We start from the raw sequence: 16915 nt of genomic DNA on the forward strand, positions 1-16915 counted from the left end.
ATAATGAAAAAATTATATAAAAGGAAAACCAACTACAGTACAATAAAACTGTGAGACTATATATAGTAGATAGATAGATAGATAGATAGATAGATCGATAGATAGATAGATAGATAGATAGATAGATAGATAGATAGATAGATCGATAGATCGATAGATAGATAGATAGATAGATAGATAGATAGATAGATAGATAGATAGATAGATAGATAGATAGATAGATACCATGTTATTCGCCTCTCAGGAGTTCATTATACAGTTGGACATCTTATTACTTTATTTAGTACTAATAAGGTCAAGAGTCTTAATATATTCTCTAAAATCCAATAACTGACTTTTGTTCCTCTATATTTATGAAATTTACTATAAAGGATCATCAAATTAACAATGTATTCAATCTCGTAATTATTATTTTCATAATATGTAATGATATTTTTATATTCGATACTGAAATCATTTTTACTCTCACAGATTATAGCATATGGTAACTGAGTGTGTACATTGGTAGAATAACTGTATCAGGGATTCTGGTTCATTATTACAGAAATGGCATGTGTTGTCGAAGTCGACCGGTGGTGTTGTTAGTTCATTGGTCTGAGATTGAGGTGCAAATCGCATCAGATGAAATGTGATCTGATGGGGTGGGGGGCGGGGGGCGGGGGGGTGGAGGGGTCAAAAACGTGCCAAGTTAACAGAGAATCAGTGGGAGGGGCGTTTATTGTTGGAACATTAATAAAAAGTGCGGCCGGCTGCTTGTCTGTCAGAGTGCTACTGTTCAGTGGCGGGATGGACTCGTTAAGTGCGCGGATGATCCAGAGTCCCGGAGAGGACTCGGTGTGTGTGAGCTGACAGGACCCGGCGGTTTGAAGGTCTGCAGCTCAGAGACAGAGGGACAGATGATCTGAGCGTGTACCTGCAGGCTGAGACTGTGAGCGGCTCAGAGGCAGATCCTCCGCAGAACACGCCCTGATAGAAAAAGGTAAAAGACACACACTCTGGCCTGATCAACCAAGGAGCCGAGTCTGCTTACCTGAAAAACACCAGCCCCAATGCTCCACCACGTACGGGCTCACACCGCCGGACACCTACCAAATGAAATCAGGACGAGTTCACTTCCACAAACGCTGGTTTGTCCCGAGGAGCTTTATCCACGTCTGTCGCGCGATCGGAACACCTGGAGGTCCCGCCGGACTCGATAGAGAAATAAAGCAGGTTACAGAGCATTGATCCACCGGCCGGGCTCAGCACCATGAGTAGGAAGACTCGGCGCTGGATTTTACATTTTTTCCTGTGCCTTGGAATAGTGTATGTGAAAATCGGGTGAGTTACCGGGATGATCCACAGGTTGTCTTTGCATTCACACGCAGGTGCTGTGAGAGGTTGAGAGGCTCGCAGGAGAAAAATGTACAGAATTTAAAACAGTTTTCCATTAAAGGAAAAGCTGCAGGAATGTAAACACACCAGATGCATGTAGATAGGTCAGAGCATTGTTTATTTCCTCACCTAATGGTTTGTATTAAAAAACACCTGAAGGACCAACATTAGGAAAAAAAAACTGCCATATTTTAACCTTTCCGCCTTCACCGCAGGGGTCTGTCATCGGTGGTTGCGCTGGGAGCGAGCATCATCTGTAATAAGATCCCCGGCTTGGCCCCCCGTCAGAGGACGATCTGTCAGAGCCGACCCGACGCCATCATAGTGATCGGAGAAGGAGTTCAGATGGGCATCAATGAATGTCAGTTCCAGTTCAGACACGGACGCTGGAACTGCTCGGCCCTGGGAGAGAGGACCGTGTTCGGGAAAGAGCTCAAAGTGGGTACGTTGCACTTTGATTTGATCTGAACAAGATGTGCACGAGGGGGAAAAAAATCTGCACATGTATTGTTAATTGTGCAACAAGCATTTTTGAATTCGTGTTATTTCCCTACATTATGCTATGGGGTTCTGTGATCGCCCCCCCCCCCCCCCCCCCCCCCATGCAGACTAGTATTCCTAAAGGGTTTAAGCATTTACATTAACAACGTTTGTTATTAGAGAATCACTAGTTTTGTTGTTTTGAAGGTGAATCTTTAAGCCTTAGTAATAAGAGCTCCACTTTATCTTTGAGTCTTTGTACCAAAGCGCCATAAGAGACACTGTTGAAACATGTCAGTGTGTCTATAGCTCTGTAAAGCTACAATATTTGTTTTGACTAATAAAATGTAAAGTGAAAGAAGCAGTTTCTTCTCTAAATTGCTGCACAGTATAAACCATAACACCAGCAGGTTGATAACTGTGCAAAACTGCACAACTGATTTTTTTTATTTATTCATTGTTATATCTGTTTCTTACTGTTTGATGCCCCTCAATCAAAGTCTAAAAAGTGCATGAAAAAGCTGAACAGCAAACATTGGAAGTTGCTGCAAAGTGTCCAGAAATAGTCCAAGAAGACATTTCCTCCGAGGTGGTCGACCTCTGACACTGACAGAAGCTCAGACTCTTGGTGGGAAAAGAAGCCACAGATCTTATCCTGTATGTGGAATAAGGCTGGAGGCGATGCTTGCTCCAGAGACAGGATAGTGGAAACAAGTCGAGAATCATATTTAACACACATGGTATTCCACTGTCTCGGTTCACCCTGTCATCTCATAGACAGAGATGCAGAGCTTGAGTGTCATATTTCACTCTTAAGTGTCATTAAGGATTATATAGCTCACCTCATGTTTAAGCCTTTCATATATGCCGATTGCTGCTTTGTACATTGTACATTGATTGTTGCCTGAAATGGTCGTGGTATTAGCCGTGACGGATGTTGAGTGCAGAACAGATTCACACATGCAGGATGAATAGTTTGATGTGATAGAGTCATCAGGTGACCTCTGATTGTGATGGTTAAGATTATACATTAGAATCTTTTGTCTAATAATTTCAGTGTGTTTTATCATATCTATAACTGAATGAGTTTCCTTATCACCCTGTTGCTGTTTCACAGCCTGTAACATGTGGACCGACATGCTCTTTATCTCGTCTCAGCAAAACGACCTTCATGTATGTTCATAAAATACTTTCCCCCCAAAAGTTTCAAGTTCAGACAAGCACTTTCTTCTAGGTTTACAAACTTACCTCCAGGTTCTGCAGCTTTGGCAGGCTGATGTTTTATGTAGAACGATTTGAGGCCGCTGCTTCAGGGAGGCAACTACACGTTTTATGCATATCAGCAGATTTAAACAAAACTCAGCGAGAGGAGACGGTTGCGAATACACAATTTACTACTACAAGATGAGAATCAGGCTGATTTTCAGGAGACAGCGGCTCGGCTGGATCGCTGCTCAGTTCCAGCTGCCCTGCATAGAGCCTGTCTGAATATATTGTTTTGTTCCAGCAGACTTTACCACTGATAACTGACAGCACACCTACATTTAGGATTGTAGTTGTTGTTGTATTATGCCATAAAGATCTATTATCCTCCCCATCCTCCCCCGTACTGGCTGCTTCTATACTGACTGAAGGAGTAGATCACAGAGTGTTTGTTGCAAATTATGTAACAGTTAACATATCTGCTTTACAAACGGAATGCTAGGATGTCTTTTAGAGACTCTCATCACATTGTTCCGACAAATCTCAACACTTGCCCATAAATTTCAGCGTTCAAAGAAATACGACCTTAAATGTCTAAAAAAAACTTCTATGGCAGTTTAATGGTTAAAGATGATGACTTTATTGGAGCATTTTTTGCAACTTACGGTCATTTTTGGACGGTTTCCACATGTGCTCCAACAGGAATTATCTCTATAATTAAAAAACGCCGTTGACTTGTAGCACTCAGATTTATGGAGTGGATATCCATCTAGGTAGGGAGGCTCTGCATGCCTCTCAGATTCACCTCCACAGGGTGGATCCTAGTGTGATGGCAGCTGGGACAGGGGCCAAAATGATGCCTGGACATTAAATCCCACTGGATGGTCTCAAATATATAGCTTTACCAATCATATGTAATCAATAGACTGAATGTCGATCGGTTGAAGTTGTTAGATTATACTCCATTTAGAGACACGTCACAAGGCTGAAGGTTCTTTGATTACAACTCATAAATACAATAGTTTCCTTCATTAGGGCTTCACTCCTCTTCCAGTCTGCTTCTTTATATTTTCTGCAAGATTCAGAGCTACATCTGAAGTTTATCCGTTTAAAGAGAGGATGATTAATGAACGAGACTTGGCTCGGCTCATGTATTTTATGATTTGGTTTGAGGCAGCTATGCCAGGTATGTAAGGAGGCTTGACAGAGTCTGAAATAGTGAATCCTGTTGTTGGCAATTGTGATTAAAAACGTCTTTCCTCTTTATCGCAGGCAGCAAGGAGGCCGCGTTCACCTACGCTATTATCGCTGCCGGGGTCGCCCATGCGGTCACTGCAGCCTGCACCCAGGGGAGTCTGAGCGGCTGCGGCTGTGACAAGGAGAAACAGGGTTTCTACAACCAGGAGGAAGGCTGGAAGTGGGGCGGCTGCTCTGCAGACGTCCACTATGGCCTGGGTTTCTCCAAGGTGTTTGTGGACGCGCGGGAAATTAAGCAGAATGCCAGGACGCTCATGAATTTACACAACAACGAAGTGGGACGCAAGGTACATTTGTTTTTTGCTTTTATTTTATCACATCCACCTCACATCATAATCACCCAGTAATAAATTATTTGCAACAGATGCTCAAGGTCACAAAGACCAAAGCACTGGGTAATAAAGTCTAGGCTGGGAGTGTGAAGGTGAATTTTAACATTTGACCTGTTAACACTTCAGTGTTGTGGTATCACTTTGTCATTGTAACATCAGTGAAGACAGCTTTTAAAGGATGTGTACTTGGTAGCCAACACATTTTTGTTTTCATATGAGAAAACCGAAATCGGGAAACTAGCTGTTTCCCTATCACCATTTGGAAAAAGGGAAACAAAAAACAGACAATGACCTGTTTCCAGTTTTTTCTGTTGATAATTTAAAAAAAGGGGAAACAATAAAACGATGCGTTATCTGTTTTTTCTCGATGTGATTATAAACGGATATTGTGAATTGAACTGTGGAAATCATATTTCTCAATTTTGCGTTGATTTTTCTGGTGTGACCCAGAAGTTGTAAATAGTACGCTGCTTGTCACATACCTGGATGTCAGGAGCATTAGTTACAGTGATTTTGAGCCATTATTTGGACGTTAACAAAATGTCTTTGCAGGAATGTGTGAGTTTTAGTGAAGAGTGCAGAACAAATGGAATGTCTTGTGGTGATATCAGCTGCTTCCTGATTTTGGTTTTCTCATTTCAAAATGAAAATTCCTTGGCCACCAAGTAAACGGACCGATGAGGCTGGCAAAGACCGGCAATATTCAATATGTTCTCTCCCAAAACCAACAATGAATGTGTCCTACTAACAAGTAGCCTGATATATCTTATTCTTCTGCGCCACAGAGCTCCATTGTTGTCTATTCAAAGCACATCAATGACATGAACACATATATCGTAGTTCATTTTGACCTAGTCCCATACAAAGAAGATTAATCCGCTGCTGAAACTAATCTCCAAACAATGCACTATGAGTAACATTTGATAAAAAAAACTTACTGAGCCTTTTTTTTTAAGATGAAACTATATCCACCGGCTGACTGGTGTGTTTTTTGACTTCAAGCCCTGAAGCCATGGAAAGTAAATGAAAGTACAAAACAAGTTTTAAATCACATTACTGGTGGTTCAGAATGAACCACAGTCTGACACAGGATTGACACATGTACAGTAGCCTGGGTAACACTTTCACGTGGCTGTTGTTGAACTGGTGACTTGTAAGAACTTTTAAAAAAAATCAAAAGCTGAGGCTGGAACATCTGCTCTTACTTGCTGATTGAGAAATCGGGATCAGGCCATACAGTTAGCGCAGTTAGCATCTTTTATTTTTCTATGTTGTTTGTTAGCTTGTAACTGTCAGTGGCTGGCACAGTGTTGGTTGTGCTAGTGCTAACTCTCTCTCTTTACTGACAAGGTTTCAAGTTTATTTAGCCCCGCCCCCTCGTCCCCACCAGTTGACAGGATTGGTTCCTTAGGTTTGTGACGTATGAAACTCTGGCTGTCTCAATCTGTTGTCATGAGACTGTCATTGGTTCACTGCAGTTCAAGGTGGAAACACTCAGTCATGGTGCTGATGATTATTTCACTCATCTGTATTATATAAAAACATAATATGGATGTTAACAAGGTTAAACAGTTGATTTTCATCAGAGGGGGTTTTAAACTGTAGAGTAAACACAGTGAATCTATGCAGTGTCTGTCATTAAACAGGTCAAACAACAGAGATAAAGAAGTATACGCACCAATGTATAAAACATGATTATTGTTATATTTGTCATTATTAAGATAACTCTGATATATGATGCCACTCAGCTTTACATGATGGCATTCTAGTTAAATGCAGGTTGAGCTATGTTGTCTTGTAATTCTCAGGCATTTATAATATAAAAGGTATAAATGTGGAGGTTTTACGTGGTATTTTTTGATTAGCTGATGAGTTGGATCTAGTTTTGGTTGCAGCCATTTCTCACAGTCTTACACTGACATACAGTAGGTCATAACCAGGGCCAGTTACAGGGAGAGGGACATTAGAAGCCACTGAGGACAAAGCGTGGTCGATGCAGGAGCCTACACTAATTGGGAGAGAGTAAATAATGTAGAGTCAAGAGGTAACAGTGTCTGATAAGATGCACAGTGAAGCGAACCCAGGTCCGTGACCATATGAGAGTACATTAGCTGGACTCTCAGGAAGCAAATGACCGATCAATAGAAAGTGCAGGATAAGCCACAAAGCGGCACCACAAGAAATCTAGTGGAAAAGCCACAGCAGACATATGAGGGATCAGCCTGAGGTAAATGTCTACACAGTCAGGAGAGGATAACAGAGAGAGACACACATAGTAATTAATTCCATTCATTTGATTTAGTTCGCACAATAGAAAAGATGAAGAAATATGTGAGGTGTCTCTGGCAATGAAAAACCCAATCGAGATATAATCATTTAGAGGTTTAGTCATTCCATGATCTGCCGAAGGAAATCCTCCAGTGGTGAAGAGCAAACTGAAGGTGTGGATGAAAAGTGGAGGTGAACTGGGAGGAGGTGGGAACAGCAGAGAAAGGAACTGTTTTAAATTTTGACAGCGACGAGAAGATTGGCTCACAGAAGCCGAGGTGAAATCTGATTGGTTGAAGTGAAGCTGACTGAGATGAAAGGAAAGAGAAAGAGGGAGAGAGAGAGTAAGCAGAGAGAGCATGAAGGAAGTTTTCCTGACAGAACTTTTACTAAAAGACTGATATCAGTCATGATGAGGTTCTTAAGGGGTAATTAAATGAATTCATTTTATTTAGTTGCACAATAGAAAAGATGAAGAAATATGTTAGAAGTCTGTGGCAATTAGACGCCACATCATCATTTAAAGGGGTAGTTATTCCATGAGCTGCACAGAAACATTCCCACCAAAGAAAATATTGTTTCTTACCTTTTCTTACCAGGCAACAGCAGATAAGATAAAAAAAAATCCCAAAACCCACGGATGGTGCTTGATCGAGTCAGTGGAATGCACCAGTTTTTCATAGTTATGTCATTCCAGTGATTGAGCAGATGAGAACAAAAGTGCAGGTCGGGAGAAGGAGCGCCTCTGGGAAATCACATGCACAGTAAAGTAACGATGGCCAAGAAGGGAGAGCAACTGTTGTTCTGTGATGTTTCAGGCAGAGGTAAAGGACTTAGTCATATCACAGATGGGTTTTCGACTTGGAGTGATGCTTTTGTTTCGACAGGGTTGAATGTGATGTCTCAGAACTCCCTGGACAGGAACGAGGTTTAAATTTTGACAGCAGCGAGATGATTGGCTCGCAGACAAAATGTGATTGGTTTAACTGGAAGAGTGACCGCCACCAGTCAGCTGAATGAGTTGGAAGCAGGAAAGGGAAGAGAGAGAGACAGAGTAATTGTAATAGAGTAAACATGAAGATCTTCTTGATTGAGCTACGCTTCATTTAACAGTTGTTTCTTCCTCTTTGTTTGTTTTGGAGTCTTGAGATGTTTGAAATGACATTTTCACTGTTGAAAACATGGCGCCACAAATCCCTGATCGCTCAGTGTGGAGCAATTTAGGGTCTGTAAAAGAGCCTATTTTAGAGGTTAATATAAACATGTCTGCAGTTTACTCAGTTGCCGGTTTATTAGGTACACATAGTTAAACCTAGTGCAGCCTAGTACAACAGTCCTGCAATGAATCCTACCTTCATGAAGGTTATGTTGTTCAGTTTTTGTTGGAACGGGTTTAGAGAAGTGCCGATTTAACCCGCCATTTGAAACTATTGAAATATCATGCCCTGCTCAGCATGAATTTTAATTATTTTGTTGATTTTCATCTAATGCCATCATCAGGTCAAAATTTTACCGAAGCAAATATTAGCATGCTCACATGCTATATGCTAACCTGCGATAATGAACACTGTAAACATTATACCTACTAAACATCAGCATGTTAGCATTTGTCATTAAGGGCATGTTACCAAGCCTGACTATAGCCTGTTAGAGCTGCAAGCATGGACTGCTGGTCTGACAAAACAAGCTAATTTATGGCATTAGGATCTAGCAAATTGTAACTGGCATTTTAATTGTGTTCTGGCATTTTATGAGATAAATCAGTACTAAACTAGAGGGCCACTATGAGAGTGCAGACCTCCACTAAGGCCAATGTAAAACAAGATACACCAGACTTCAGAGAGAAAAATTCAAATTCATAGAAAATGGTCTGGATCTGCGCCAAAATGTATTGGGTTCCTCCCTGACCCGTGCCCCATCGCTCCACCAAGCTCAGTGCAAATCAGTTAAGTACTTTTTGCATAATCCGGCTGACAAATCTTATTTGAAATGTCGATCCATAAGAAGATATATTTGTGGTTTTAAGAACCGATAACCATCTCAATGTAGTTTTACATCTCCTTTCTCAGGCTTCTCTCTGGAGCTCTAGCAACAACAGGTCAGTGAGCCAATCAGAAGAGAGGAGGCTCTGAGTCTCTCTTCTGATTGGTTGACTGTTTTCTGGGTGATTAAATAAAAATATAGCAAATTTCAGGTATTACACTCAGAGAAACCAAATCCTGCAAGGTTGGATTGTGGGTCCAGGTGGGCGGGGCCTGGGGCATGGCTGAGAGTGGTAACTGCTTTGTTGTGACATCACATAGTTACAGAAGTCTTGACGGCTGGTTTTAAGGCTCAGTTTCTGAATACAGGTTGTGTGCATTTCTCTGTGGACTGAGAATTTGATACTTTCAGAGTATTAATATAGAACCTAGACCTGCTTTATAATCAAACAACACATGGACACCTACCTTTATAATATATGCGACCTTTAATGTGCACTACTTTCTATCAGAGGAATAAACATGAAACTGTGTATATAGAGGGCTGTACTGCTGAGAAGTGAATTTGCTTAGAAAGAGTTCGTGTCAGTATCACAGTGACAGGTTGTGGTCCCATTCAGGGACAAAGAGGAGTTGTTTCATCTGACTAGGCTTTGGTGGTGGAAGGTTTCACATCTGAGGTCAGGCACCAGTCAGAATGTGATACAATCTCTTAATATACACTTACTAAATTGATACCTCTGTAATTATTGTAGTGAGGCTTTCATGTTTAATTGGAGATGATGTCAGAGTGTGTTTTGAGTGTCAACCTTCAAATTTCTTGAGAAGAATAAACAATAGTGTAAAAGGTGCCATGGGAGGCTTACAGGGTCTCTGTTAGACAAACAATGGCAGCTTCGTTGGCATCTCACTTCACTGAACTCCATGAATTATATGTTTGTCAGATCTCGGGAGCATGACCACACTAAGCTGTGTGCATCCAAGGCTTTTGACAATTACCCCACGAGACTCCAGAAAGTCTGAGGCCATATCAGAGTGGAATAATTAAAAAGCAGGGTGAGGCTTCTTTAATGCCAGCGAGGGTGAGGATGGAGGAGGGTAAGCTGATGTCATTCCGCCCGAGGCGCACAGAGAATGCCCTGGCTGCTTTGCCAAACACACCAAACAGTTCCACTCTAACCCTAAAAAGGCCTTTCACTGTTGCCAGTCTACTCACTATAAATGTCTCAACGTGGTGACAGAACAAACCGTCTCTTCAGTCACCACAAGAACTCATGAATTAAACCTGCTTATGTCTGAATTCATCACCTTATAGGCCTACAGTTTCATTTTATTCTCAGTATATATGAAGAAAAATTCTGTGGTCACACTTTTCCATAGTTCTTGTCCATAGTAAAGCAGTTATTGTAGGTCTGTGACACAAAAACCAGATTGCTCTTTAGAGGCAGGAGACAGAAGATCTACAAATCTATGAGCTGAAGGTGTTTGCAGACCTGCACAATAAGCGTTAGAAAGACTCATTTGCATTTCCTCAGGATATACTGACTTTCAGTCCCTATGAGTCGAGCTTCAATAACCCTGGATCTGACATTTCCCATAATGCTTAATAGCATTTTTTATTACACCCTTTTTGCTGAGTAAATGCATTAAAAAAAGTATTCTCCTAACCCAAGGTGAACTGGATACTGTGTTCAAAGATGGTTGCCCATTCAGTCCTGTAAAAGTTGCTCACTGGGCACAAACGCAGAAAAGACCTCTGCATGTTTTTAAAACTTATCTTGGGGCTGCAGTTCACTCTTTCATCCTGGAGAGCAGTGTAGCTGTGGAGTTTCTGGTACAGCACCATGCTGGGCAGGTGACAGGGATGTCTACAGGGTTTGTGCTCTGAAGGACCGAAAAGTGGCTTCACCTGGGTGTTGTGTTTACATGAACGCCGACCGGAGCCGGAGCCGATAAATACCCACGTCTACTGCTACTGAGTCATTTAACCTAGGAGTGAATGCTGACTGAACCCTTTTCCATTGCCTGTCTATAGTACTGTCTATAACTGGTAAACCGATGTGTAAAATCAAGATGTCCTTTGTTTTAACTTTTTTTAATTATACTGTTAATATGACTGAAATAAACCCAATGAAAAGTCTATGATTTGTGTATGAATATAGGAATTTATTGAACAGCACATCATGCATGAAGTAAGAGTGTTTCCATGCTTTTGAGTGTGGTTCTTCCATGTTTTGAAGCTCATGCTGTCTTGTAAAAGAATGGAACATACATAGCTACCAGCCATAGAGTGACATACTGTAGCAGCTCTGAGGTCTCAGGAATGCTTACATTCATTTGGAATGCTAGAAAACTTTTGTCTCAACCTGTTGAACTATTCATGCAATATCAGTGAATATTTCTCTGAACTCATGTTTCTCACCTGCTCATTATGGAAAGACAGCAACAAACAAATTGTAAGAAACTGTGTGTAATGCTGGAAGTACGAAATATTCCTCTTGAAAAGTTAAAAGGGATTCGACCCACTTCATGTATCATGCAAAGCTCTTATAAAGATGTGGTAGATACAGCAGTTTAATCTAAAAAAAAAAAAAAAAAGTTTAAAGTAAAACTGCATTTTCAGTTGGTTTGAGTAGTTTCATCTTCACACCTTCCAGCTTGAAACTTTGCCTCATCTGAAATTTTCCTCCATATTGTAGGTTCTGGAGAAGGGCATGCATCTGGAGTGTAAGTGTCACGGTGTGTCAGGATCTTGCACCACCAAAACCTGCTGGACGACTCTCCCCAAGTTCCGTCAGCTGGGATTCATCCTCAAGGACAAGTACAACCAGGCCGTCCACGTGGAGCCAGTGCGAGCCAGCCGCAACAAGCGCCCCACTTTCCTGAAGATCAAGAAACCCCATTCCTACCGTAAGCCCCTGGACACAGAGTTGGTCTACATCGAGAGATCGCCCAACTATTGCGAGGCGGACCCTCTGACGGGCAGCATGGGAACGCAGGGTCGCCTGTGCAACAAAACGGCTCAGCAGCCCAACAGCTGCGACCTGATGTGCTGCGGTCGGGGATATAACACACACCAGTACTCGCGCGTTTGGCAATGCAACTGCAAGTTCCTGTGGTGCTGCTACGTTAAATGCAACACCTGCAGTGAGAGGACGGAGGTGTATACCTGTAAATAGAGATATTTATTGGACGTGTATTCAGACAGCTAGACTGGACTGTGTGTGCACGTGTCTGTTGTATATTTCAGAAGAAGGCTTCTGACACACGTGCTGTCTTGGCATTACAGCAACTTCCTCCAACTTGTGTTGTGCAAGTGCACATCAGCCATCACACTGGACTCAACCTATGGGCTCATACATTTTAATTTTATTGTTTCAAATGCCATGTCATGCCCCAGGCTTGACTTCTCTGCAGGCCACACTGCTCTGATGGCATGACTCACCTCAAACAGTGATAGTTTTTTTTTCTTCTACTAGACTAATAATTTATTCAGTGAGAAAACTACTGATCATTTCACTGTCAACTAAATCTGGTAAGGTTTATCAGTTGGTGTAGATGCCTGATATTTTAGTAAAAAGAAACTATTCAAGTGCACTTATGAGTAAAAAGAATTTTTTTTCTTCTTTTTAAAAGACAACTTAAACACTGGAGCTGAAACGTGAAACAGTCCGAACTGAACTCGACTGACAGATTAACATTGAACTACTGATTCTGGACTCAGTATGATAGTATTGTTTTCTGCTTGTTTCTTTCCCCCTCCCCCTCCAGTTTGCTGCTAGTTGTCTGGATTGATGTCTGTTATGGAGTTTGTGAGCGAGCAGCCATATTGACTCTTCTAAGCTAAGTTGACACCACCAGGAGCAAACGCAAAAAGCTTCCAGACAGAAATTTCCCTCAATGTTGGTTGATAGAATATATTTTGTAAGAGATTATTTTTATATAAATATTGTTTTATTTATTTTCGATCTCTGTGTAAGATTTTTTCCCTTAGCATTTCTTTAACCACTGAAACATGAAATAAAATAAAAGTTTTGATTTACATCATGAAATTTCAGATCAAAGAATCCAATTTCAGTTATTGACACTTGGTTCTCTGGACACATTTCAATAATTATTAAGGTTTTCTACCCCGCCCTTCCCTAACACTGAAATATAAAACACAAGGTACCTTAACGGGGAGTTAAGGATCGTTTTTTTAGTTTTTTTTTGTGACTGAACTGATGAAATCATGTCACCAAGAACCTGACACTTGTCATGTAGACCCACACTGCATTTTCATTTGTTTTTGTTTAATAAATGTCGTCTCAGAATTAACAGAACGAGGTGATTTTGTGTTTAATGAACATTTTTCACATTTGGGTTGATGATGAAGGCAGATCAGAGGGAAGTAGGTGTAAGTGAGGGTCACGCTGCAGGTGTCACAGCAGTGTGTGTTCCTCAGAGAGCAGTGGGAGTGTGGAGCTGCCGGCTGATGGATTACTCTGACATCTGCTTCATTCACTCCTCAGCAACGTTGCTACAACAACCACACTGTGCCCCCCAAAAATGCTCCTCGTCTCATCGAGAGGCCAGACTGCCCATTAAGAAAATGGTAACCATGCAAAGCCCAGATAAAATTTGGATGCTATTTATTTTGTGGAAATAGCAAATGAGAAGAAAGCGGGGGGGGGGGGGGGCTTTACAATAGCACGGGGATGATGTCAAGAAGGATTTCAATCTGAGCAATAGAAAAGGTCTTAACTCCCGGAATAATCGGCACAAAACATTCCTCGGCTAAACTTTGCCTCAATAGAGTGACGCTTTTCAAAAGGCAGCTGGCCAAACAGCCTTGGTTAGAGTAACACCGAGGCTCTGTCACTGAGAACTCAACAACATTATCTGGTGTCTCAGGGAGCACTGGCTTCTTTCTACTCACATCTCTAATAATTCTGTCAACATGAAACACAGGCTCACAGATGGACAACTGTTATCAGATATGATTATCTATTGACAGTGTCACTGTCACACTGTCCCACTATCTTATATCCATTCCTCCTTTTCACTAACAAACCTACTGCTCTAATGGATCCTTTATAAAGGCTTAATGTTAAACTGACTGACATTACATATCATATATGATAAAAGAACAATTATGATATTGTTTACTACTCAGTATTAGACTGAAAACTTGATTCCCCTGGTTCACTAATATTACCTTTCAAAGATCATAGATATTGTCCTGTTAGCCCTATAGTACTATCTTATGTGTCATGGTATCTTACCCTGTTACCATGGTAACTCCTGGCACCACTGGTACCCTGGTACGCTCAGATATGGTTTGGTATCTATCCCCTAAGGTACCTGCTTTAGTACTTCCTATGGTATATCATATATGTCGTAATGTTAAAGTCAGAAGTACCACGGTACCACTATGGTTTACATGGTCACATGTCTTATGTGTTTTGATGATATATTGTTTCTAAGTTATGGCTTGACTACACTGGATTGGTTTTAAATGTGTCTAAACACATCCTTCCATTGCTCTCATCCTTTTACTGTTCAATCCTCATCTGTTCTCTGCAGTATGTCTACATGGTTTCAGCTTTGTGAAATTCAGTTTGATTGTTCTGTCTACACAGTGTGTCCACACAAAAGAGAGTGAAACTGCTCTCATTGGACCATGCTGTAAAAATAAAGGTGGAAAATCGCGATATTTGCAAAACGAACTCGAGTAGCAAGGAGTAGCATTCCTCGAAAAAATGCGGAACTTCCTGTAGCTAGCAAGCAAAACAGGAAGTGTTGCATATCTTTGGAGAGAATGATACTTTTAACACAAAACTTAGGAAAGTAGTTCATCATATGAATCCGAGGGTCTGTACAAAATTTGGTGCTAATTGGCCACTAGCGGGCGCCACAAATTTGGTGTGCATGATCAAGAGTCATTCCTCAGTCCATGGTTAAAATTTGGTAATGATTGATTAAAGTGGGCGTTCCTTCACACATTTCACCTTTCAAATTTCATAAATTCAAAATAAATCACTTGTATGTCCTACAGACCTGAACTCTTTTTAGCACGTCCACAGAATTGTGACAAATGTTTTCCTCGGACTTGCTTTGCACCGGTGGACCTGTAGGTCCGACTTGCGTCACCTTGAATGGCTCAGGGGTCTTGGACCCTGTTGAAACCTGCTTGCAGGTCTTGATTAATATTATGATCTCCTTTAGCAGATAAGGGAGTTGTCCAATTGTCAACTGTTTTGTTTGTTTCAGTGTTTAATCCGACATGGATGAGAAGTTTCAGAAAAGTGGGAATTTGAACAACAACTCACTGACGACAAGACAAACTCTGCTAGTTTAAAGAAAATCATGACATGAATGAAAGCTCCAACAAGTGAGTGAAATTTACTGATTCTGCTGGATCAGTCACCTCTTGTCTGGGAAGAAGCTGCAGAGCATCTGCACTAAAATTCATGTATAAACAATTTATTAACATTCACAACTGCAAAATTGTTGCATTACTGGGAGAACCCTTTAAAATGATTTAATAATACATTTAAAATTGCAGAAGACTCACTGACATTTTCTGATGGCTTATTAAAAAGTCAGAAACCCATGCGCACATTTCTGATTGATTTATAAGAATGTCAAGATACAGTCAGAGTTACAAATTTCCCAAGATCCAAGGCGACATATTCAAATTGATTCTTTATTCTGACCAACGGTCCAAAACGAGATGTTCATTTTTAGGTTCCATTTTTATTTTATAATTTACTTAAATGTGGAACAAATTTCTTTCAAATAGAATAACAACTCAGTCGACCAGTAAACGTTTTTGCAAGTGTGATAATGCAGATAACTGGCAGTGATTCATTTCCTTTGTTTCTCTCAATCTTTTTTTTTTTTTTGAAAACAATCAGGAGTAGACGGCATGTATAACCCGTCCAGGTTGATTTATGTTTCAATAACATATTGTCATACACTCTCTTTAACTGCATACCATATTAAATCATGCACTTTCTCCGACTCACAGACACTGACTACAGAGAGAAAATCCAAACATAAGTCAAAGAACATATGACTCATCCCTCACAGGCCTCTGTCAAAGAACAAGCTCCAAAAGCACTAATGAACCGCTTCATGGTGTTTTTGCTATAAACACGAGTGTGTCGCTGCCAAGGTCCCGGTGTTTAATGCCGCTGCTTGTTGGAGGCGTTTGGAGCTGCTGGTGCCAGCGTCTGTGTGTGTGTGTGTGTGTGTGTGTCTGTGTGCGGTGCACCTGTGAACACCTGCACTGAGGTGCTGTTCCAGGATTTATGACTGCCATACTTCTCGCTGCGTGAGTCCGCTGTTGTTGCTGCGACTGCCTGTCGACTCTGCATCTGTTCCTGAAGCTGCTCATGTGTGTTTCCTCCAATCTGCAACTGACAGTAGATATTTCATTGATGCAGAGCTTCATTCTTTTCATACAGAGCTTTGCTGGCTGTTATATTTCAGACCAGGGTCTTTCAGCATGAAAAAAAAAAGAAGTAACGACACTGCAAACTGGCACTTGAAGTTGTCATGCTTGGCTTGTGCAGTCTTTGTCAGAGCGCTGATTATTTAAGACAGCGGCTGCCTAATAACTACAGTTATGGCAGCACCTTGAAAGCGAGGGCCAATCAGGGTCCAAACTGTGCCAACAATGACGTGGTAGCCCAGGAATGAGCCAGAAACAAGGTACACGTACTCTGGAAAACCAAAGGGTGTTCTGAAGAATTTAATTGAAGGACGCATAAATCAAACATTTCATATCGGGGACTTTAAACACTGCATCTACAATAAATCAGAATTTGCCTCAGCAGTGATTGAATGAATGATGTGTTATTTGTTGGGTGAATAGACCAAGGTTGAAGCATGCCAGATAATAATAAACCTATAGCCCTGAGCTAAACTTCTGCTGTCTGGTTGTGAAATGTTTTTAGTGCTGAAATGGCTGCACCAGTAAAGCAGATGTAATAAAATTGCTTTTAGAGGTGTTGAAATTCTTCAGCAGTTTAG

General features: G+C 41.1%; 1 protein-coding gene across 1 annotated transcript; it reads left to right on the plus strand.

Moving 5' to 3' along the window:
• Window positions 1-749: 749 nt before the first annotated feature.
• Window positions 750-12953, plus strand: wnt7aa (wingless-type MMTV integration site family, member 7Aa). The gene is made up of 4 exons (XM_056365401.1): window positions 750-1320; window positions 1590-1816; window positions 4330-4601; window positions 11596-12953. The coding sequence occupies exons 1-4, from the start codon at window positions 1250-1252 to the stop codon at window positions 12073-12075; spliced, it is 1050 nt and encodes a 349-aa protein (XP_056221376.1). The 5' UTR covers window positions 750-1249; the 3' UTR covers window positions 12076-12953.
• Window positions 12954-16915: the final 3962 nt, after the last annotated feature.

Source organism: Seriola aureovittata, chromosome 2, assembly GCF_021018895.1.
Source record: "Seriola aureovittata isolate HTS-2021-v1 ecotype China chromosome 2, ASM2101889v1, whole genome shotgun sequence".
Taxonomy (NCBI): Eukaryota; Metazoa; Chordata; class Actinopteri; order Carangiformes; family Carangidae; genus Seriola; species Seriola aureovittata.